This window comes from Zosterops lateralis, assembly GCF_965231275.1.
Source record: "Zosterops lateralis genome assembly, chromosome: 18".
Lineage (NCBI taxonomy): Eukaryota > Metazoa > Chordata > Aves > Passeriformes > Zosteropidae > Zosterops > Zosterops lateralis.
In genome coordinates, this window is record NC_139778.1 from 1,751,529 (window position 1) to 1,774,303 (window position 22,775).

A 22,775-nucleotide genomic window follows, 5' to 3' on the forward strand; every position below is an offset into this window, starting at 1 on the left:
GATTGTCTGGAGCTCTCAGGCAATTTGAGTTGTGAAAACTGGCAAAAAGAATTTAGATGTTTTGCAGTGACCCAACATTTCCCTGACTAATGCCAGTGGAATGGATTTATCCCTTGGCCCAGTCTTCTATTTCAGAGATACAGGTAGGAATATGCAGGCAACAGCCTGGTCTGTTGTGCCACTGGATGGATTCCCTCTACACTCACTCCTGTGTCAGTACTTGTCCTGCTAATAATTCCCTCTATTTTTACTCATTTTTAGTCATTACTGTTCTATTTGTACCTTAATTCACAATACTGCAGAACACATCCTTTTCCACGTGCAGCTCATGCTGTGTACCAGGAAGCTGGATTTTTCCCTCTACCTCACTCACCTCAATGATTAACTTAGATATCTGAGTTGTTACATTCACTAGCCATGTGAGGCAAGTTCACAAGCCTAACTAACTCATTACTAAGTTCAGGGGGCCTGGCAGGATGCCCAAATCTGGACTGGTATTTGAAGCTCAGCTGCTGGAGGTGTATGATAAAGCATTATCCAGGATACTCATCCTTTTATCTTTGAGTCATTATGAGACATTTTTGAGCTTGTATTGCTCAAAATAAAGGAGCTCCAATGTGTTGTGCCCAAAGTAACTGATCTCATTTTATCTACAGGTTTGTAAACAATGTGAAACATTGACTCTGCAGTAGAAAACAGGTTATCAAAATCAGTAGTGTAAGGACACCGGTGTTGACGTTATTTAGACAATTTTTCTGCTCTGCAGAAGACCAGGTGCACTGGGTCAGCCACATGTGTCCACCTGTGCTTCACAGTCTTCATGTAGACCTCCAGCTGTTCAGTCCATGCATCTGTCCTTTCCCATCCTGCAAATCCAGTCTCATGGTTCATTTTGGTGGTCCATATTTGGGTGTAACCCATGGATCCCCTCCAGATCCGTGTGTGGGGTCTGTACAGCACTGCTGTCAGTCACAGAGGCTGTTGGTGCCAGAGCACGCAGAGATGCTCCAGAGCACATCCCTCTGCCATTCACAGGTGAGGATTTCACCTGCACACAATCCAGATACAGTAAAACACTTGATACCTTAAGAAACAGGTGAAGCAGCACAACACCACCAGTGCCTGAGGTCTGATCCTTTGCACAGCCAGAAGTGCTGCCTCGCAGAGGTATGAAATGCTGCTCCTGAGGAGCTCTGGCTTAGCAGACCTTCCCCTTGGCTTTGCCCTGTGCAACTCCAGCAGCTGGACCTTTGGTGTTTGCCAGAGAAGAGTGAGGAGATGTCCCTGATTCCTCTGCTCAGCGTGGTGCCCAGCAATGGCTCTGTGACTGTCCTTGTGCCGCAAGAGGGATGTCACTGATGGCTGGGCTGGGCTTGGCTGTGTCTCAACTGATTGTGGATCTGGGTGAAGGTTTGGCCATTCTCTGTGGAGGAGAATAGTATCCCAGGCACTTCTGACAGCACAGGAAGCAGCAGTACACTGAGGCCAAGGCCTTACACCGCAGTGTTTCGCAGTGTTTGGTAGCTGAGGGGGGCATGGAAAGGGTCTGGAACACCATGTCTGTCCAAGGTCTCTGAGCTTATTCCTGTTCCTGAGAAAGCTGGAGGATGCCTCAGAGCGTGCTCATAAGGAGGTGGCATCTATTGAGAGAAGAGAGGAAGAGCATTACAGCGGATCAGAAATAACCAGGAGATTATCCCACCTCCTCTTACAGAGCGGATGAAAAGACTCACAACCGCCACCAGCCTGAAATTAAACCCCCGCAGTCCTCCAGCACAGCCAGGCTGGGAACACCTGGGGATGAGAGCATCGGTCTGGAACACAGCACAAATCTGCTGAGAGACACATTCTCCCCTCACACTCTGTGCCAGGTTCCTGCTCTTCCCTGTTCCCCTTCAAGGACTTGGCAGAAGGCCAGAACAAACTTGACTTTTGTTGAGAGAGGGCTGTCATTTGTTTTCCCTTGACTAAAGAAAAATTAATGGGATTTACACAAGTACCTACAAACAGGTGTACCCAGGTTTCAGTAAGTCTCACTGCACAGAGAGAGGAACCTCCAGGCTTTGTCACATTTATTTTGTCAGAGCTGGGCTAGCTTTCTCCCCACAGTGGACAGGAGGTGGCATGAGGATGTGTGGGAGAGCTTCCAGTGCTGTTATTCAACTACTTGTCTTTGCAGCTTTACTCTCCTATGCTCTTGCTGCCCAACTTTCCTAGAATCACAGAATGGTTTGGGTTGCAAGGGACCTTAAACATCGTCCAGTTCCAACCCCTGAATGGGCAGGGACACCTTCCATTATATCAGGCTGGTACTTTTCAGGCAGGTGTCATTAGATACAGCTCCAAACACTGAGTGGCAAGGGCTGACTATGCCAGGCTTTATGGTACAGCTTTAAGAGGTCAAAATCCAGGTAAATCAGTGAACTTATAATGCTTTATTCCGGGTTTCAAATGTTTTTGTTCTTCTTTAGACAATTAGGTCTCTGAACAGGAGTGTCTCAGGATGCTGCCACAGGACCTGATTGGCAGGATGCGCTCACTTTTTCCTGTTCTATTGTGGGAGGGCAAATCTTAAATATTGTAACAAGCAAGGCTCTGCTCATAAATAAGCCATAAACTCTTCAAGGTAATAACAAGGGGTCTCCCCAGGAGTGTGCTGCAGGGAGAAGGAAACAAGAGCCCATGAAAGCCTTAGAGATCCAAAAATAACACTTTCGGCCTAGACTTGTATGGAGCAGGTGATCCGAAGAGGCTGCCCTTTCTCCCTGGGGCTCTGCCCGGCCTCCTGGTACAGGCATTTCTGCAAATGCACCGGGGGAGGGGAGATGGATCATTAACCAGCACTGATGTACACCAAAGGAGCCTCCCAATATACTTTGTGCTTTCCCAGAGGTAAAAGCTATCAGGGGAAGGCAATCACAGAGCACAGAGTCCTCAGCTACCATCAACTGCTGAAGCAAGACATAGATATGGCCCACAGTGGTGACTGCCACGGGCTTCTGCCAACCCCCCAGTGCAGGGAGGGGAGCTCACCTCCTGGGATGGCTCTGCCCACAGCCCAAACCTGTCAGCAATCATCTGATGGATTTCCCGCTGCCGATCTTTCTTCCGCACGCTCTCGTAGCTGGGCAGGCGGGGCTGCTCCCAGGACGGCAGCTGGTACGTGCTGGGGGGTCCCACACAGAACAGCTCGTCTCCCTACAAATGCCCATCCCCAGAAAAGGGTCAGTGTTATGGTGGCTTTCATCACTAGAGTTTCATGTCCTGATGTAACCTTGAGTTAATTCGGGGTTCAGAGTTGTAGGCAGCTATAGGCTGCTTTGAACACCTGGGGAGAATATCCGCCCTCCCAGGAGACAATTGTGCCATGACCTTCGGTGCAGCATCCCAAGCCCCCAGGATATACACTGGCACTTCATGCCCAAACACCTCAGGGCACTCTGGTGTCCTCTGCAATATTCCTTCCCTCCACACACCACCTACCCAGGGTTTTTGACATGCTGGCAGCACTTCCCAAAGTTGTGAGACAGCACCAGAAGAGCTGCCCAGCACCTTTTGCCCCAGGCAAACGCCATAACGAGTCTCTTTCCAAGCTCATGAGCACCTTCCCGCCCAGCTCCCAGCAGGGGCCGTGCCATCACCTGCATGCCAGGGTTCTCAGCAGCGCTCTCCAGCCGTGAGGCTCCGTGCTGGGGTCCCACCAGCTGCTGGCTGCTGCGGAAGTAGGCCGGGGGGCGGTCCTGGAATGAGGAGGACATGAGCAAAGCCAAAATCCCTCACATCCTTCCCAGCAGAGAGCAGAGCTCAACCAGCTCTCATGGGACAGCAGCACCCTGGCAGAGGAAGAACTGCTCCCTCTGCCCATGTGGGTCCTGCAGCTCTCGCTGCTGGCAGAAGCCCCTGCCTGTTCAGTGACACCAACAGTTCCAGGTCACTCCCCCTGGCAGTGCAGGGTCTGCTCCAAGGGCTGGAGCCAGCTGGAGCAGAGCACAGCCAGAGCACAGTCTGGGCCCCAGGGCAGGGTTTCATGGAAAATCAGCAGAACCAACTCTTTTTGGGGGACAACAAAAAACAACCCAGCTATTCCGCTGGTGTAGATAAGAGCTCCATCACATGCTCAGGGTTACAGAATTTGTAAACTCTTATCTACTGAGGTTGTCATTTCAGGATAATGCAGCAAGCAGATCTGCAGGGCAATAGCTGTGCTGTTCCCAAGCTGTCTTGCTCTGGATTCCCTATCAAGGTGTTGAGCAACAGTGAGCAGAAGTTCTGTTCACAGAGAACAGCCCCTCGAGCCAGAGCCAGGATTTGAGCCATGGTTGTACCTTGCTCTCAAAAAACTCCATCTCTGCCAGCAGAAACCAGCTCAGAGACTCCCAGGGCAACCAGGGATGTGCAGGGAGGACTATGAGGATTTACTTCTGCTCTTAACAATCAAGGAACTGTTTGTCTTGGCCCTACAGCACAACTACAGAAGCTGCAGGAAAACAGCACCCAGATGTTGGTTCAATAACTGATGAGCAAAACCAGTGCAACTATTCCTGCCCAAAAGCTGCCTCACACACTACAACTGCTTCTCTTTCTCTGAATGAAATACATTCTATATATGTTCCCTTTCCATATGTAATTCTTTGCATCCATCTTTCCACGCTGCCTTTGGCTAAAGGCAAGATGCCTGCTTGAAGTTTCCACCTCAGAGCTCAGGGAGCATCTCCACAGGGCAAGGGAGCAGCAGGGCCTGCTCCCTACATGTTCCATGGGCAGACAACAGGAGGGAAGAGATGGAAAGGAGTGGAGACAATTAGACAAGGACACCATCAGTGCAGCCTGTTTCCACTGTGATTTCTGCTGAGGATTTCCCAGCCTGTGCTGGACTATTAGATTTGCCTTTCATAGCAGTAGTCTCTCCACCCTTTCCTAGTGAGGCTGAATGTCCACTCTTCTCCCAGGGACTGCAAAGCGGTACCTGCAGCCCTCCCCTCAAGAGCCATCCTTGCAGCTCTGAAAGCTGAGCTTTCCCCAGGCAGTCACTGCCACAAAAGCAACGCTGGCTACACACGCTGCTCTTTTTCCATCAGCTTCCCTAGTTGAAAGCCAGCCCCAGGAAATTACAGATGCGAGTGAAAGGGCTTTGTGTCCCAGTGCTCCTTCCCCAGGAGCTGTGCACAAGAGAGCCAGTTGTCAGGGATGCGGGTGGCTTTGTCTGCCTTTGCCCTCGGCTTCCAGCTCCCTTCCCTGCTGAGCCCCTTCCTATAAAGCACAACCCAAGCCCACAGATGACTGTGCAGGGGGAGGAGAACCTCCCTCCCTCCCTCCCGAGCCGTGCGGAGCGCCGGGAAGCCTTTTAGTGTCGGGCCTTGAAGATACGAGCACAATGGCACAGCTAGGCAGGACTGGGTGGGTGGATGGATTAATTTCCTGGATAGAGTGGGAGCAAGGAGGTGGCAGAGCCCAGCTCTGCTTGGAGGGCTCATGTTCATCAGCAATCCCAGCCGGGCTGCAGGAGCACAGACACAGCACAAGGGAACGGGAGCTCGGGGACAGACAGAGGGGGACCCGGAGGACACTCACATACTGGCTGGGGGTCTGGAACAGGCGGCAGGAGCAGAGGAACTGGCAGCACATGGGGTCCCGGTGGTACAAGAGCAGCAGCAGGATGAGGATGGCCACGATGAAGACGGAGGTGGACACGGCTGCCAAGAGACGGGAGAGGAGAGAACCGGCGGTTGGACGGGCCCGGGGGCCTCCTCCTGCCGCCCGTCGCAAGAGCGGTGAAGCCCCTTTGTGCCCAACATCCCTCCCTCCCTACGAGACCGGGAACAGCCTGCAGAGGCAGGAGGGGCTCGCCCCATCCCGGATCGGGCGGCAGGACAGGACCGACCCACCGTCCCTCTCCCGGGGCTCTCGGCTCTCCGCCGCTTCGCCAGTGTTGGGTCTCCCGGGACCCCGCGGAGTCCCCCGGCACCGCCAGCCCCTCCCGCCGCTCCCTCCACCCAGCGAGACCCCCGGATCAGGACCGGCGGCTGCAGCGACCCCCCGCCCGCCCACTCCCGGTATCGCCTTACGGGCACAGCCCGGGAGGCACCGGCCGGGGACGAGCCCGCCCCCGCTCCGCTCCCGGCACTCACTGGCGGCGATGACGATGGCCAGGACATTGTTGTCCATGCCGGCGCTGGTGGTCGCCGTGTGGCCCAAGGCGTCCGCGAGCTGCGCCATGGCGACCCCTCCTCTGCCGCCCGCACCCACAGCCCGGGAGGGGCGGGCCGGGGCGGGGCCGGGGCCGGGGCCGGGGCGGGCTCAGCCGCGGGGCTCCCGGGGCTCCTCCTCCGCACACGCCTCGGGGCCAGCCCGGCTCAGCCGCGGGGCTCCCGGGGCTCCCCCTCCGCACACGCCTCGGGGGAGGTTACCAGAGTCCCGCGGTCCCGGCCGAGCATTGCCGGCATCAGCGGGCAGGGAACAGCCCCAGCGCTGCCCCGTGCCGCGGGAGGCTCCTGGCCTCGCAGGCAGCAGGAGTGCCCGTTCATTAGCTGATTAACACCTTAATTAAGTGCCATGTCAAGGCTAAGTATCCGGGTACCTTCAGGGCACACAGCCGGGTGTAACCGGGCTCAGCCCGTGGCTCCGGGGCGCTCCCGCTCTCACTCTCCAGCCACAGGCTTTGAAAACCCCGAGATTGATTTTGTGTCACCTCCTGAGGAAGGTGACCCTGCCCCAACATCTTCACAGCCCCTGTCCCGGTGTCCAGGAGGGACTTAGACCTTCACCGGGCATGGCCAAGCTTCCCCCACCCTTCACCCATTCCAGAACACCACGAAAACCCGACACACCAAACTGTAGAGATATAGATGTATTTGTGGTGATGTTGCATATTTAAGACAACTTTACATAATGGTTCTGACACAGAGTTTTGGCATCCTCCCCTGCGTGGCCCCTCTCCCCCCACATTCCTCCACAGCCCCAAAGCAGCCCAGGCAGGGGTGGGTGCAGGACAGGGGGGCTCAGTGCCAGCAGGTACCTGCCCTCACACACAGAGGTCTCAGTCCCCTCCGTTTTACAGTACACATCTTGCAACACCCACATCCCTAAATTTGGAGACTAGGAGTGTCAGACCTGCCGAGAAGAGAGAGCTGGGACATGGGAGAAAAGTTAAGATGGCACAAATCCATGGAGACAGCAAAATTCCACCAGCTCCTGAGACCCTGCTTTGAGCAGAGGGTTGGGCCAGACGGACTCCAGATCATCCCTGGCTGTGAAATGTCTTCCCAGGGTGAAACCAAACCCAGACTTCTCCAGGCAGCATCAGTCTTGGAGGAAAAAATATTGAAGGCAGACCCCAAGGACATCCCGGGGAGACTGCAGGGAAGGGAGATGCTCCACTGCAACCCTTCCCAAGAGGAGGTGGCGCCTCTTCACTCTGGAGTAATGGGAAGAAGAAACAGTGGAGCCAGAAGCCAGACCTCGTCTCGCCACTTTGTTTTTTGGCCAGGGAAGCGCAGCAGGTCCCGAGAGCTTCCGATGTGGGAGAAAGAAAAGGTCGGGTGAAGAAGCTGTGGCACAGGGCAGCCCTCCAGGCACGGCTCATCCGCAGCAGGACATCAGCTCTGTGGATGATATTTTGGCAGGGGACCAGGGCATCCTTTTGCTGAAGTGGAGACAGAGGTGGCGGGGTCTACAGCGCCGCTTGTTGGACCTGAACCACACACCAAGCACTGCCCACTTGCTGTCACACAACACACCAGAGCTCCAGATGTTTGGCATAGTTGGGCAGCTGCCCCACAACCTGGGGCATCCCTGCCCCAAGGCCAGCAGGCTACAGGTCCCCAGCAGCCCTCAGCAAGAAATGGGCAAACAGTAAAACAATAATAATAAAAATAATAAAAAAGTATGTAAACGACCCAGCACCCTGTCCTGTAGCACCAGGACACCCAAGGGAACAAGGTTTACAGTCTGAGGGGAGATGGAGACACAAGGACTTCCCGGCCAATGCGGGGTCTCGTCTCTATTGCACTTTGCATCATATATATTTCTATATATATATTTATAAAAATACAAACTAAAGGGCTGGGGTGGAAGGGATGAGATGCAAACCCTGGGCCAGCAGCAGCTCCATGCACACGGCAGTTTTTGACTCATTCTGCTTCTGCCTATCCTTAGTCCCTCATCAACCCACCAGGGCAGCCGCCAGCAACAAGGGCCCATCCTGCCAAGTTCTAGCCCAGGGCTGAGCAGGATGCTGAGCTGGTCCAGAGCCTGCCCACCCACCAGCTGTCCCTCCCTCCCACATCACCCTTTCCTGAGGCTCCAAGGCCTGGAGTAAAAAACACAGCTCTTCCCAGGTGCCTGCCATGCCCCCACAGGGATGGGCACTCCAGCACGCTCTCCCTGGCCAGCAAGGGCTCATTCCTGCGGAGATGGGCAAGACCCATCTCATGCCTCTCCCTCTGCCCAAAATACCCCACAGGAGAAGGTTTTCCCTGCCTGGAGGTTCCCTTTTCCTCTTCCTCAAGTGACTACGGTGCAGATGGCACAGGGTGATGTGGTCCAGAGACATCCCCCAAGACAGAAATGGAGGATGCTCCTTGCTCCCAAGGCTGCCCTCCAGCTGTTCCTGCTACCTCAGCCGCCCGTCAGGTTTGACGGGCCCCAGTTCTGATTTGGGGTCTGGGGAGAGGGAGCTCCAGGAGGTTTTGCTGCAGGTCTCCAGGGAAGCGCAGGCAGAGGGGCTGCTGACACAGACATTTGCTGTGGACCAGAAGGTCCCAATGGCAGCGTCGGCCCAGTCCTCCAGCTCCTTGCCCGTCAGCCGCGCCTTCCGTGCCGCCTCCTCCTCCACTGCCTCGGAGCGCGGCAGGTTCAGGATCCCACCCAGGCCCTGGAAATTCTGGTCCATGTACTCGTTGCGGGGGGGGCCACCATGCAGCCAGTTGCTGTCGTCTGGGAAGGACACGGAGAGAAAAGAGAGGGGATGAGCAGTGCAGCAACATTCTGGCACCCTGCAGGTCCTTCCCCCAACTCCAGTTGGAGCACGGCACCCCATCCCTGTTTAACACCAGCTCCCTTCCATCACAAGGATGCTGCTGCAGGAAGAATCTGACTGACATGCCAATGGGCTCTCCACAGCTGCCAATGGGCTCTCCATAGCTGCCAAGAGGACAGCCCAGTCTAAGGATTCATACAGGCAAGGGGACAGCAGTGGAAAATTTGCTTCAGCCTGGTCATCAGTTGCAGCCCAAGGGCCAGAACAGGGGGAAGCACTTTGGACTGCCCACAATGACACCCTCTCATCCAGCCCCAAACTCCAGAGCATCCTCACCTTTCCTGAGAGGCTGCTTGCGGTTGAAGGTCAGAGGCACCACCAGGAACTGGTTCTCCCCCAGAGGCTCCCAGAACTGGAGGAGGCGGATGGTCCAGATGCCGGGGCGCAGGGGGTGGTTGAGGGGGGGCTTGTACTGGGTGAACTCTGCCTCAGCATCCACCGTGATGTCGTAGGAGGCAGCAATGACGTAGGTGGGGTCAATCCACACCACTGTGGCCGTCAGGTTGGGGCCCCGTGACCACTTCTGCATGGCCACTGGCTCGTCAAAAGGCCCCATTAAGCCTCCAAAATTGCGGAAGAGTCTTTCCTTGGGGTCCCACTCCGTGCCCACCTGGAGAGATAGGAAGCATAAGCAGTGGGGCACTGGGCAAAGAGATACTATCAGCTGAGGTTCTGTGTTTCACCTCCCCAAAACAGAGAACACATAAACCTTGCAGTCCAAAGCAATGGACACCCCAGCCTCCATGATCACACGCCAGCATTAATTCACTTGTACAAGGCCTCCTGCAGCTGCAGGCATTGGGTCTCACCTGCCTCTGAAAGATCCCCTGAAGGCCTATTCATCAATTACCTCCTCACACATACTCAAAAACTTCTAGATAAAGGTTTGTTCTCAGACACAATGGCAGCTCTGTGTCCCTCTGTCCCCATGGCATGCAGGTGGGGCAGAGGAGGAATGTCAGCACAGTGTGGGAAAGGCAGGGAGAAAAGTGGCCCATTTACCTCAAGGTTTTGCAAGCGGTTTGCCTGCCCTCCATGACCTGACAGCTTCAGAGCTCCTTGGGGCATCATCCACACCTCCAAGGATTCTGCCTGCCCAGTTGCCAAATTCTGCATTTCCTGCATCACCAGGTAACCCTGGAAACGGTCATCATAGAAATATAAGTGCACACTGGAGGGGAAGCCTCGAGGCTCAAATCTGGAGAGACAGACAGAGAGGTCGCACATCTGAGCATAAGCATCCTTCCAGCACAAGATAAAGGCCTCCCTTTGGAGCCTGAGTTGAGACCACAGAAAATATCCCACCTGCAGAACTTGTCAGCCTTGGCTGCCAGTGTGGATGAGGCTTTGTGGAGGCCCAGCCTGGAGAAGGCTGTATAGAAGGTGAGGGTGACATCGCTGAGCCCGCTGAGCCCATCAACACGGTCATAGACGTTTTCCCAGTAGGCCTTGAGGGCTGGGGTGTTGGCAGGGTAGCTGCCATAGAGGTGCGTGTCCAGGATCTCCAGCACCTCCTGATTCACCGTTGACTCAAACTTGCGGGCGAAGAAGGTGGGTCTGGAGAGTTGCTGGAAGAGCACAGGAATTTCTAACAATGTTGGCTGCACCCACTCCGCCCTCCCACTCCAGCAGGATCCATTCTCTCTACTTTGAAGGCACAGGTTAAGGAGCAGCACAGCACAGCCAGCCTGAATGTGGGATCCTCTATGACAGGATCAGTGGGAGCACACCAACAGTTAGTGGTAATGCAGATGGGTCCCCATCTCTCCCAGCACCTCCCCCTTTCTGTGCCCAGAAGCAGCCATGTGTCATCCACCTCCTTTGCTGCAATCTCTACTCTGATGGGCCCCCACCCACCAGAGCCACTGCTGAGCCCTGTATTAGCTCTGGCCACGTGGCACAGCCTGCAGGAACAGGGTCTTGGGCTCTGCAAGCCTGGGACTGCTGGAAAATTCTGCCACAACTGCTCTTTTCAGGGCTGGCTATGTATCTCCCAAACCTCCTGTGTTCAGTACATGTCCCCATGCATTGAGAGCACAGGAGACATTTCGTCACAAGGCATTTTGACCTGCCAAAGAAACAGGACACTGAAGGGGTTTTACTAAAAAGGTATTTGCCCCAAGTGACACATTTGCAGAGAAAGAGCAGGAAAACAGGAGAGAAAGTCTGTGAATAGGAGCAATGCTGCAAGGAGAAGCTTTGGCTGCAGAGCAGAATAGTCAGGATAATCCCACTGCCTGTTTACAGACACATCTACACTGAGCCCCATTGGGGTCCTGACCATGCTCCAGTCTCTTGTGGGGACATGCACAGTATCTGGCACTGCAGCCTGGGGTGCCCACAGGGCAGCTCAGAGAGGAGGGGAAAGAGCAGGAAGAGAAAGGAGGATCTTTTTCACCTGAAGCCGAAGGAAGTCCTGGGGTTTGAAGTCATTTGGGGAGCACCCGCACCAGTCGACTATGTGTTTGTATTGGCACTTACAGCCCAGCTTCCGGTTCCAGTTGGTCACTCGGAGGTTGTTATCCACCAGCGTCTCACAGACATGGCTGTTCTCCAGGACCGTGTGGAAGAAAGACTGTGCAAGGCACAAAAGGGACAGGACACTCAGTGGGATGGAGGACAGGTGGTTAATGGAGATCCCCATTCAGAGGAGAAGGACAGACCTCAACTACTATTGAACAGAAACTTATCCCCATTCCCAGCACAGGGTAACACTTAAGGACCAGGCTTGCACCAGTCCTTATCTGGCCCACAGGGTGACTGGACCTAAAGCTGGACTGTATATAAACATGACCCCTGACCTGTCTGCTCCTCTCTTCCCTCTTTTATACCTAAGTCTGGAAAAGGGGAGGCACAAAACTGCCTGAGCAGAACCAGCAACACCCTTTGCAGCTATCCAGAGCAGAGATGAAGTGGGACAGAGATGTTAAGCACAGTGCAAAGAAAATCTGCCCCATGGCCCCTCACCAGCACCCACCTCAGCTGGCAGGAGTGTGTAGGTATAGAATTGGCGCAGCTGGGACACCAGCTGGTCGTCAGTATAGACCACATATTCCACAAAGCTGCGTGTCAGCGAGAACCAGTCGGAGCCCCCGTCCACCACGATGCCCTCAGGGATGTGGCGCTCGCCCAGTCGCCACATGTGGGAGTCACATTCATGGAACAGGCGGTCCAGGCCCTGCTTCTTAATAAACCTGAGCATGGGGATGAGGAGTTAGGACTGTCAACCACCTTGTTAAGTGCAGATGCAGAACATCCCCTCCCTGCCACAGCTGTTTCAGTTCTTTTCTGAAATCCCTCATTTTCTGTTCCTCCAGTTCAAGTCTGCCTCTAGCTGAGATTACCTGGCGTTGTCTCGGCCATGTGACTTCAGGAAGTTCTTATCTCGGTATTTGGACAGGAACATCACCAGTTCATCATTGGTCCTGAGGTGCAATTCAGGAATCATTAATACTCCTGGGGTGAAGCAGCTCAGTAAACATTCATTCTGCAAGAGCCATTAGACACAAGGAGCCCAAAGCTGCTGACTCAAACCCTTGTCCCATCATTGGGCAGACACAGACACAACCTCTCTGCTGTCTGGCGCCTCACATGCATATCCTCCTGCAATACCCAGACCAGAGGAAAAAACAGCTTCTGAGGTACTGGCTGGGCTTCTTTGCATACATGGGTCTAGCCTGGCCTGAGAGCATCATTACCAGCATGGGGGTACAATCTCCAACCCTCTGCTCCCCAGTCCTTCCCGCCCCTCCCAAGGGTGCTGCATCAGACAGCCCCAACACCTCCAGCCCCCTCCCCTGCCCCAGCAGGGTCCTCACCTCGTGGGGTAGTCAGTGGCACTCAGGTTGATGAAGAAGTCCCAGGGCCACTCAGTCAATTCCAGCAGGTCCTTCATGCTACGCAGGTACATCTTCAGCAGGCTGGCACCCCCCCAGATGGTCACCATGCGCCAGGGTGTCACACGGATGTTGGGGTAGTGCCGGGCCAGCTCCACGGCCTCGCGATGGAGGTAGTTGGAGCGCTGCCAGAGAACATGGCTCACCCTCAGAAAGGAGTTCATCCTTCCAGGGCCCTGCTTTCCTTGCCTCCAGCCCAGAGTCAGCCCTTGCAGCAGCCTCCACAAAGAGGGAAGCAGCAAACAGGGCAGGGGGGATAGATCCTGCTTCCACAGGGTTGCAGAAGTAGCAGCAGAGGGTCACAGCCCCACAGCAGCCAGGACTAACCCTATCCAGCCACTTTCCTCACTCACCACCACCCACGCTTCAGCTCTGCTCCCTCTCCCAGAGCCCAATGGAGCAATGTTAGCACCCACTCCCTCACCCCTGCCACTCACCTTGTCAACATGGATGTAGAAGAAGTGCTGCTGGTGGTACACGGCCTTGATGAGCCGCTTCAGCTGGCGGATGGCCCTGCCATGCACCACAAGCATGTAGGCAATGCGCACGGGCTTGCTGGGGGGCCCCTGCTGCAGCCGGCTCTCGTCCCACTGGATCACAGGGCTGACCTTGCCTGCGTGGCGAGGAGAGGGGTGTCAGTCTTGGTATCTACTACCTGGAGCTCCTGACCAAGGCATGGGACAACAGGGAAGCACTCAGCCTCAGGCAAATCCCAAACTGGCTGCCAGGACATGGTGGCACATGCAGCCCCTTGTGTTACACTGATGAGGGATGTTGGGAAAGGGGGTGTCCTCCTTTGGTGCATCAAAACAGAAGATGCAGCTGGGCCTGGCTCTGACCCCTGCAGAATTGCAGGCTGGGATGAACAGCTCAATTTAAGAAGGCTGGCACAGCTTTGATAGGATTACAGAGGCAGCGGTAATCTGGGAATCAGTGACAGATTGAGGCCGCTGTTTGCCAGGTGGGACAGTTTGGTGACATAAGGAAGGTGGCCTACGAGCCTGCCTGGGATATTCCCAATGCCCAGGGTGACCAGGAGCACTCCAGCAGGACTCACCTGAGAGCTGACAGTGGCGAGGCACAGACTGGGGCATGAGGCTGCCAGCCCGATGCAGACACACCACGTTGGCAATCTCCTGTTGGCACTGTTTGCTGCTGGCCCGGGCCAGCGCCGACAGGGCGTCTTTGCCCGTGATTTCACACTTGGGGGTGAAACTGTTCTCGGTGGGCTGGGGAGCCCCCTCCACGCTGCCCGTGTCCCCCTGCTGGAAGATGGCCAGCTGGGCCTCCCCACGCAGCTCTGTCAGGTTCCTGCGGCTGGAGGAGTCCAGCACGGCGGGCAGCCTCCATCCTGGTTTGTGCCTGGCCGTGACAGCCCTCACCACCTTGGACACCAGGGCCCCGGGGCTGTCCGGCCGGCCCCGCCATCGGCCGTGCTTGCGGCCGGCGCTGCTCCGGCGCCCGGCTGAGCTGTCCGAGTCCTTGGAGCCGTCGCTGCTCTCGGGAAACCCAGCTTTCTTCTGCCGCTCCTGCTGCAGGTCCGTGTGGATGCAGAAGAGAGGACAAGACAGCATTAACTCAGGCCTGCTTCCCCTCAGCTCTGTCAGCACACTCCTCGGAGCATCCCTGTTGCCAGTCCCCACAGAGTTCAATGCTGCAGCATGACAGGTGCTCCAGGAGCAACCACTGAGCAGCACAGGACATTACACAGCCCCTCCAACACCTAAAACCCCAGGCTAAGACCCAACAGCAGCCCCTGCCTATGCCCCCATCGTGGGGACTCTCAGAGGGTCTCACTCTCTGTGGCTGGGCTCACTGTAGACTAAATGGACACACTGGGTTGTGTTTGCATCAGCCACTCTCTGTCCCATGCAGGGATATCCCTGATGCTGGAGATGAGCACTGGGCTGTACTGGCTGGTGATGGTTATTTCACTGGGAGGCTACTGGACCAGCTCTTCCCTGCCATCACCATGCTGTAAACCCAAGCCCAGCACAGCCAGAGTCCCAGGCAGCCACAACTGTGCTCTCTGGGCTGAAAGCACTGGACAGAAATAGACCAAGGCCCTGCCCACGTTCCCCTCCCTGGACCCAGGCTCCCCACACTGGGCTGGGGCAGGCACTGCCTCACCACCTTCCCTAGAAATTTAGTCACAAACCCTCCCATAGACCCAAGTGGATGTGTAAAGGGAGCAGTTAATTACACTTCATTACCTCTGCCAGGCTGGCTGACCAGCAGAGACAGTCAGCCTTGGGGAGAGCAGGGAGCTGGGAAGTTTGGATGCCACACTCATGGGAAAGAACTTTCACAGTGAGTGGTACCTGTGATATCAGGGCCATGTGCCCACCACAGGCACCCCCTGATGACAGGCAGGCAGCTGCCTGCTCCAGCTTCCCAGGGCTGTCTCACAGCACCCCCAAACCCTGACTGTCCAGCAGCTGTGCCAGGCACCATGGGGAGCTGTAAGGAACATCCAGGGGTAATCCTGAGCAGCAGCATCTCATGAAGATGGACAGATGCCTCACAAGGACAGTAGGACTGAACGAGCCCCTAGCACAAGACTCCCCTGAGGGTGTAGCTGCTGGGAAGGTCACAGCCAGGAGAAAGCACAGAGTGAAAAGGCTGGAAAACATTTGGTGTGATCTGCCCATTTCAGAGTCCCCAGACTACCCATGTTGTGCTGGCACAGCCACGGCCAAACCACTGCTTAAATCTCGAGGGGCTGGTTCAGTGGGGACCAGCCAAGCCTCCTTCCACCCACAGGTGTCACAGGCAGCCCAAGACAGGTAGTGAACCCTTCATTAGTCACCATGCAGGACCATCTGTTCCAGAGCTATAAACCTGTTTTCCCCACAGAGCATCAGAGGAGAGGACAGCCAGAAGGCCACAAGTGAAGAGAGTCTCTTCCATGTTCCTACAGGAAGAGACTCACTGATCCCACTCACATCCTGCACTCCCCAGCAGCCCATATTCGATGCCCACCCGTGGTTACAGTCCTGCTCATCCCCCAGGAAGGAGCCCTGTTCCCAGCCCAGGAGCATGCTGAGCTGCCTTTCCCAGTAGAGAAGTTGTTAGAAGCATCACCAGCCCTTCCGGAGCTGCCAGCCAAGGAACTCCAGGGTTTCTAATTAGTGCACCACAGCAGAGTGATCCCTCCACCCCAGCCTGGCAGGGAATGGCTCCGGCCACACTGTTCTGCTGTATTTAAGGCCTGTGTGGGACAGTCAGTGAGGCTCCCCCTCCCCTCCTTCTGACACACACAGATGAGTCCAGGCACCAGCCAGAGCTCACACAGAATCACAGAATCATTTCAGTTAGAAAGACTCGCTGAGATCATCCAATTGTTAAACCTCTTGTCAAGGCCACCACTAAACCCTTCAAGTGCCACATCTACATATCTTTTAGATATCTCCATAGACTGTGACTCCACCACTTCCTCATCCAGCCTGTTCAAGGGCTTCACAGCCCTTTTAGTGAAGAAATTTTTGCTAATATCCAACCTAAACCTCCCCTGGCACAACCTGAGGCCATTTCCTCTTGCCCTGTTGCTTGTTACTGAAGAGACTTGTCCACTTCTGTCCCCCCAGTGTGACACTGCCACCCCAGAGTGACACAGAGCCGTGGGTCATGTATCTACCTGCACCCCACCCCCAGCACAGGTCCCACTGTGCCACTGGGAGGAGTAGAGCTAACAGCACCTGGTTTCTGCAGGATTCCCTCTCTGGCTGTCTGACTCTGGTTTCTGCCACATACCACCACTCGTCAGGCAAAACCAGCACCAAAATGTTCCAGTGTCATCAGATGAATCCTGAGCTAAAATGGCTGGAGTAAGACCTCTAAAAACAAGCCCTTTGGCAGGAAAAGTAACTATCAAGGAATCGCTTCTCCAGAAGAAAAGACACTTCATAGGAAGCTTCTCCTGTGGCCACAGCACACAGAGGACACCAACACACAGGCCCCAGAGAGGTGCCACGTCCTGCCTGGACAGACAAAGACAGGAGACCATGCAGCTAATACACTGCAGTGATAGATCCTCTTCTCCACCCACAAGGAAAGTTTGTGGTTTTGAGTTTTCCTGGTGCCAGCTCCACCACGGGCTAAGAGCTTCAGGAAGCTCATGTGCTCACTCAGGAGCTGTGGGTGTCACAGTGACAGAGACAGGATTACTCTGGTCTCTCATGCTCCCACTTGTGTGGGGAGCCACTCATGCTGACCACAGCAGGAATGGGAATTTCCTCTCTCATCCATCAATCTGGATAGGGATTGTATTGTTCGATCCTGGTGGAACAAGATTAATTTGGTTTCCAGGAGGAAACACAGTGTTGACTTGGGCAGAGGGAGACAGATCCAGATACCCCATAAAGCATCTGCTTGGTGAACACAGGGAGCCTGCAGGAGCCCAAAACAGGCTTGGGAAGAGAACTGATGGATGCAAGAGGCACAGCCAGCTCCACAGCACCTCCAGGACTTGAGTGTCTCTTCCTTTCTCCACAGCCAGTCACAGCCCATTCATGGTGGGGGTGAGCTGTCTCCATTAGTGGGAAGGAGCCATTTACTTTGCAATTAAGAAATCCCAAACTTCCACGAATCCTTTCAGGCCTGCAAGGTCAGACTCTCCTGGGATTGTTACTCTGGTTTTACTAGAAATGCCCTCAGGGAAATGGTGTCTCCTCTAGGTCTGGCCAAAATCAGAAGCTGCAGGATGGCACAAAAACCAAGAGCTTTGCCTTTTGTAAGAAATAAAGGTAAATTGGACTTTTCTCAGATTGCTAATGGGTTTGGGCTGTCTGTGAAGTTAAGGATGGTTATTGTCTCCTCCAAAGAAGCTTGTCAATTCCCAGGACTACTGGCAGTGAAGCAACTCCTCTCCAGGAAAGGGGACCCATGGCCAAACCTGTTCAGCTGTCCAGCTCAGTTTTGGGATGAGATATGGGGAAACCAGGCAAGGATCAAAGCAGAATGAGCCAACCCAGGAGGCTGTGAAGGGCAGGAGCAGAGAACAGCAGACAAGGAGTGCAGGATGGTGCAGAGGGAAGGAGAAGCCAGGATGGGTGAAGTAATTTGATCAAGGTCACAGAACAGGAAAAGGAGCAGTTTGGCACTCCATGGTGCCAGATCAGATCAGTCTGCTCTTGTGCTTCCAGTGCCTCCAGATCGTGATCCTCTCCTTGCCACATTCATTCCCTGGGTCTGTGTTGGTGATGGGATATGGCAGCACATGAGGGTGCTCGTGGCCATTCCCCAGGGCCCAGGAGGAGGCCTAAGGCTGGGAATTCACCTGCTGAATGACTGGTGTCACTTTAGTGACCTTCCCCATTGCAAGGGGCTACCCCATTCCCCTTCTCACCTCTCTGCTCTCAAGGAAAGCTTTCTAGACCCTGGGATCACCCTCCACACCAGGGAGGCAGTAGGAGGCTTCAGCCACTGGTCCACACAGACACACCTGGGCAGTTCCCAACGAATAAACAAATCCAAATTAACCACCCAGGAGTGGAAGCTTTGTTTGAGGGTGGCAGCAACATTCTTTATCAGCCTGGGTCCTCTTTGATACCTGCTCTGTGTCTGACCTTGGGCACACTCCTTCACCAGACCATGCCTCAGTTTCCCCACACTCATAAGAAAGAAGTGATGCGTTTGGCCTCAGCAGGATGTTGTGGTAAAAGACATCAGTGACTCCAAAAGGTCCTTGTACTCTCCCATTTCACAGGGATATCCCTTACCAGAACAGCCACACAGGAGCTGACACAAACCTCCTAGCTCTCTGAATTCCATGTTTTTTGGCTTGAGTGTCCCTGACCCCAGTTTCCCACAACATCCCCCAAACCACAAGTGCAAAATCCCCATCAAACTCCCCACTCTATGCCAGCCCCAAAACAACCCCTCGGGCAACAAGCTCCCCTTCTCAGGTGCTGTGACCCTGCACTGCTGCAGCCAGAAGCCCCCCAGGCAACATCCCGCTGCCCACCCCACTGCCACCACCTCCAGCAGCCCGAGGCTGCAGGACCCCCCACCCCAGGAAGCCCACCCTGGGTTATAGGCCTTGCCAGCCCCCCGGAGCCCCTCTGTCCCCGGCCCAGCTCCCGAGCAAGGCGACACTCGCCACCCCCAGGTCCCTCCCAAGGGCTTCTCCACCAAACTCCCCTCCAAGCACCCACCGCCCTGCCATGACCCCCAGGCTCTCAGCCCACCTCGAGCTCCTCGGGCCTCCCCCGCCTCCCGCATCGTCCTCAGTCCCCTCACGACCCCCCAGCCCCTTCATCGCCCTCCCTCAGCCCGGCCCCCTCACCCCCTTCACCGCCCCCCTCCCCTCACCGTCCCCCGGCAGGCCCCGGCCGCCCCCACTCTCCCCCGCGGCACACCTCGGCCGGGCCCTCCTCGTCGAGGCCGGCGGAGCTCCAGAGGACGAGCCCTTGGAGCAGGAGGATGGCCAGCGCCGTGGCGGCCGCCAGCCGGTAGCGCCGCACCAGCTTCCGCGCCCGCCCGCCGGCCACCATCGCCCCGCCGGCCACCATGGCCCGCCGCGCCGCCGCCGCCACCGCGCATGCGCGGGCACCAGGGGGCGGGGCCGGGCGGGGCATGGGCGGGGCCAGGGGGCGGGGCCTGGGGAGAACGGCTGTGAGCGTGTAATTGAGTGTGTTAATGAGAGTGAGTGAGTTAATGTGAGAGTGAGTTAATGTGTGTGTGAATTGATGTCAGCGTGTAAATGAGTGTGTTAATGAGAGTGAGTGAATTAATGTGAGAGTGAATTAATGTGTGTATTAATGTGAACATGTAAATGAGTGTGTTAATGCGAGTGTGTGAATTAATGTGAGTGTGTGTTAATGTGAGTGTGTGTTAATGTGAGCGTGTAAATGAGTGTGTTAATGAGAGTGAGTGAATTAATGTGTGAGTGAATTAATGTGTGTAAATGAGTGTGTTAATGAGAGTGTGTGAACTAATGTGTGAGTGAATTATTGTGTGTGTGAATTGATGTCAGCGTGTAAATGAGTGTGTTAATGTGAGTGTGAGTGAATTAATGTGTGAGTGAATTAATGTGTGTGTGAATTGATGTCAGCGTGTAAATTAGTGTGTTAATGAGAGTGAGTGAACTAATGTGAGCGTTAATTATCGTGAGTGTGTGTGAATTAATGTGTGTGTATTAATGTGAGCGTGTAAATGAGTGTATTTATGTGAGTGTGAGTGAATTGATGTGAGTGTGTGTACTGATGTGAGCATGTAAATGAGTGTATTCATGTGTGTGAGTGTATTAATGTGAGCGTGTAAATGAGTGTATTTATGTGAGTGTGAGTGAATTAATGTGAATGTGCAAATGAGTGTATTATGTGAGTGTGAGTGAATTAATGTGAGCGTGAATTAATGTGAGTGTGTGTATTAATGTGAACGTGTAAATGAGTGTAGTGATGTGAGTGTGAGTGAATTAATATGAGTGTGTAAATAAGTGTATTAATGTGAGAGTGAATTAATATGAACCTGTAAATGAGTGTGTTAATGAGAGTGTGAGTGAACTAATGTGAGTTTGAATTAATGTGTGTGTATTAATGTGAGCGTGTAAATGAGTGTGTTAATATGAGTGAATTAATGTGAGCATTTAAGTGTGAGTGAATGACTGTGAGTGTGTAAATGGGTTTAATAATGTGAGTGTGTGTATTAATGTGAGCATGTAAATGAGTGTAATAATGTGAGTGTGAGTGAATTAGTGTGTGTGTTGATGTGAGCATATAAATGAGTGTATTAATGTGAGTGTGAGTGTATTAATGTGAGTGTGTAAATGAGAGTCAATGACTCTGAGTGTGAGTGTATTAATGTGAGCGTGTAAATGAGTTAATGACTGTGAATGTGAGTGAATTAATGTGAGTGCATAAATGAGTGTATTAATGTGAATGTGAGTGTATGTGAGCATTCAAATGAGAGTGAATAACTGAGTGTGAGTGCATTATTGTGAGTGTGTAAATGAGAGTGAATGACTGAATGTGAGTGTATTGATGTGAGTAAGTAAATGTGAGAGAATGTGAGTGTGTCAATGAGTGAATGACTGTGTGAGTGTATTGATGTGAGCGTGTAAATGAGAGTGAATGAGTGTGATGAGTGTGAGTGAATTAATGTGAGTGTGTAAGTAAATGTGAGAGAATGAATATGAATGTGAGTGAATGAATGTGAGTGTGAGCATGGGTGAGAGTGAATGTGAATGTAAGTAAATGTGTGGGTGAATTAATGTGTGAGTGAATGAATGTTGGTGAATGAGTGTGAATGAATGTGAGTGTGTGTTAGTAAATGAGTGAATGAATGTGAGAGTGAATTCATGTGAGTGTGAATGTGTAAGAGTGAATGAATGTGTGAATGTGTGAGTGTACAAATGAATGTGCGAGTGTGTGAATGAACGTGAGTGTGAGCATGTAAGTGAATGACTGTGAGTGTGAATGAATGTGAGACAATGTGTGAATGAGTGTAAGTGAATATGAGTGAATGTGTGTGTCTGTGTACCCTGAGATGTGAGTGAATGTGTGTGAGGCTGTGAGTGATGTGGGTGTGCACTGGGGTGCACACATGGGTTGTGTGTGGCACTGCTGTGCCTGTGCCACTGGTGTCAACCCCCCTGCCTTGGGCAGGGACACCTTCCACTATCCCAAGTCCCTCCAAGCCCTGTCCAGCCTGGCCTTGGGCACTGCAGCCACAGCTTCTCTGGGCACCCTGTGCAGGGCCTGCCCACCCTCCCAGGGAACAATTCCTGCCCAATATCCCATCCAGCCCTGCCCTCTGGCACTGTGAAGCCATTCCCCTTGTCCTGGCACTCTGGGCCCTTGTTCCAAGTCCCCGTCCAGCTCTCTTGGAGCCCCTTTAGGCACTGAAAGGGGCTCTGAGGTCTCCTTGGAGCCTTCCCCTCCCCAGGCTGAGCACACCCAGCTCTGTCAGCCTTTCCCCTGTGAAAGCCACTGGAGGTGAAAGCTACTGGAGGGTTTGGGTTTGGGTATTTCAGCAGAGGAAATGGGAAGCAGTGTTGGTTGCGATAGCAGCTCCGGGGAGTTCTATGACCTCTTGTGAGCTTTGTGGGCAGATTCTGTCACTAAAGCCGAGGGAACACCGCAGCCTGAATGCCCCTGAGGGTTTTAACAGGAAGAGGTTTTGACAAGGGCGGGTCCCCCAGGCTGCAGAAGGGCTCTGAGCAGCCTGCTGAGCTCTGGGAGCGCTTCCTCTTTGGTAGGAGCAATTTGGTCCATGCCTCAAGAGCTGAGAGCCGCAAGATTGCCTCAGCATCTCCACACCAGCAGGAAAAGGCTCTCTGCCCAGAATCCTTTAGGTTGCAAAAGACCCTTTAGAACATTAAGACCATCCATTAACCCAGCACCACCAAGGCCACCACTAAACCATGTCCCTAAGTGCCACATCTACATGTTTTTTAGACCCCTTCGGGGATTGTGACTATCATTTCCCTCAGCAGCTTGTTGCAGGGCTTTACAGCCCTTTTGGTGAAGAAATTTTCACTAATATCCAATCCAAACCTCCACTGGCACAACTTACAGAATTGTTTCCCCTTGTGGCATCCTGTTTCCCCTTGTCTTGTTGTTTGTTACCTGGGTGAAGAGACCAACCTGCACCTGACTACAACCTCCTTTCAGGTATTTGTAGAGAGTGAGAAGCTCCCACTTCAGTCTCCTCCTAGTTGTGGTGTAAATCAGCATCCCTGCCCTGAAACCAGCCTGGCTGCAAAAACCTACAGTGGCCCAAATTCTCATGGCAAGGGAAAATTCACCTCTTTGTCAAAACCACTTGCCTGGAACCATGTACGTGTAAGAGGTCAGGTTTTCTGCTCCCAGCCCATCACAAACTGACACCCAGCCCTATGG

The 22,775-nt window shown here is 53.9% G+C and overlaps 2 protein-coding genes across 2 annotated transcripts; both read right to left on the reverse strand.

Annotated features, from left to right (window-relative positions):
* Positions 1-64: 64 nt before the first annotated feature.
* Positions 65-6,233, reverse strand: LOC310916952 (uncharacterized protein). Its single transcript, XM_083874863.1, has 5 exons — positions 6,129-6,233; positions 5,572-5,693; positions 3,642-3,740; positions 3,034-3,198; positions 65-1,640 (listed from the first exon to the last, which is right to left on the reverse strand). The coding sequence occupies exons 1-5, from the start codon at positions 6,214-6,216 to the stop codon at positions 1,494-1,496; spliced, it is 621 nt and encodes a 206-aa protein (XP_083730989.1). The 5' UTR covers positions 6,217-6,233; the 3' UTR covers positions 65-1,493.
* Positions 6,234-6,811: 578 nt separating this feature from the next.
* On the reverse strand, positions 6,812-19,427 carry XYLT2 (xylosyltransferase 2; the record flags this gene model as incomplete). The annotated part of the gene is made up of 11 exons (XM_083874542.1): positions 6,812-8,934; positions 9,314-9,647; positions 10,040-10,235; positions 10,343-10,605; positions 11,436-11,612; positions 12,015-12,231; positions 12,382-12,462; positions 12,856-13,058; positions 13,371-13,546; positions 13,991-14,465; positions 19,293-19,427. The coding sequence occupies 11 exons, from the start codon at positions 19,425-19,427 to the stop codon at positions 8,612-8,614; spliced, it is 2,580 nt and encodes an 859-aa protein (XP_083730668.1). The 3' UTR covers positions 6,812-8,611.
* Between the last annotated feature and the right edge of the window lie 3,348 nt (positions 19,428-22,775).

Coding starts and splice junctions, on each gene's coding strand:
- LOC310916952 (XM_083874863.1), bottom strand. CDS start 6,216: ATGGCGCAGCTCGCGGACGCCTTGGGCCACACGGCGACCACCAGCGCC. Junction 3,741..5,571: donor TCCAGACCCCCAGCCAGTAT/GTGAGTGTCCTC, acceptor TCCTCATTCCAG/GACCGCCCCCCGGCCTACTT. Junction 3,199..3,641: donor CTGAGAACCCTGGCATGCAG/GTGATGGCACGG, acceptor GGGCATTTGTAG/GGAGACGAGCTGTTCTGTGT.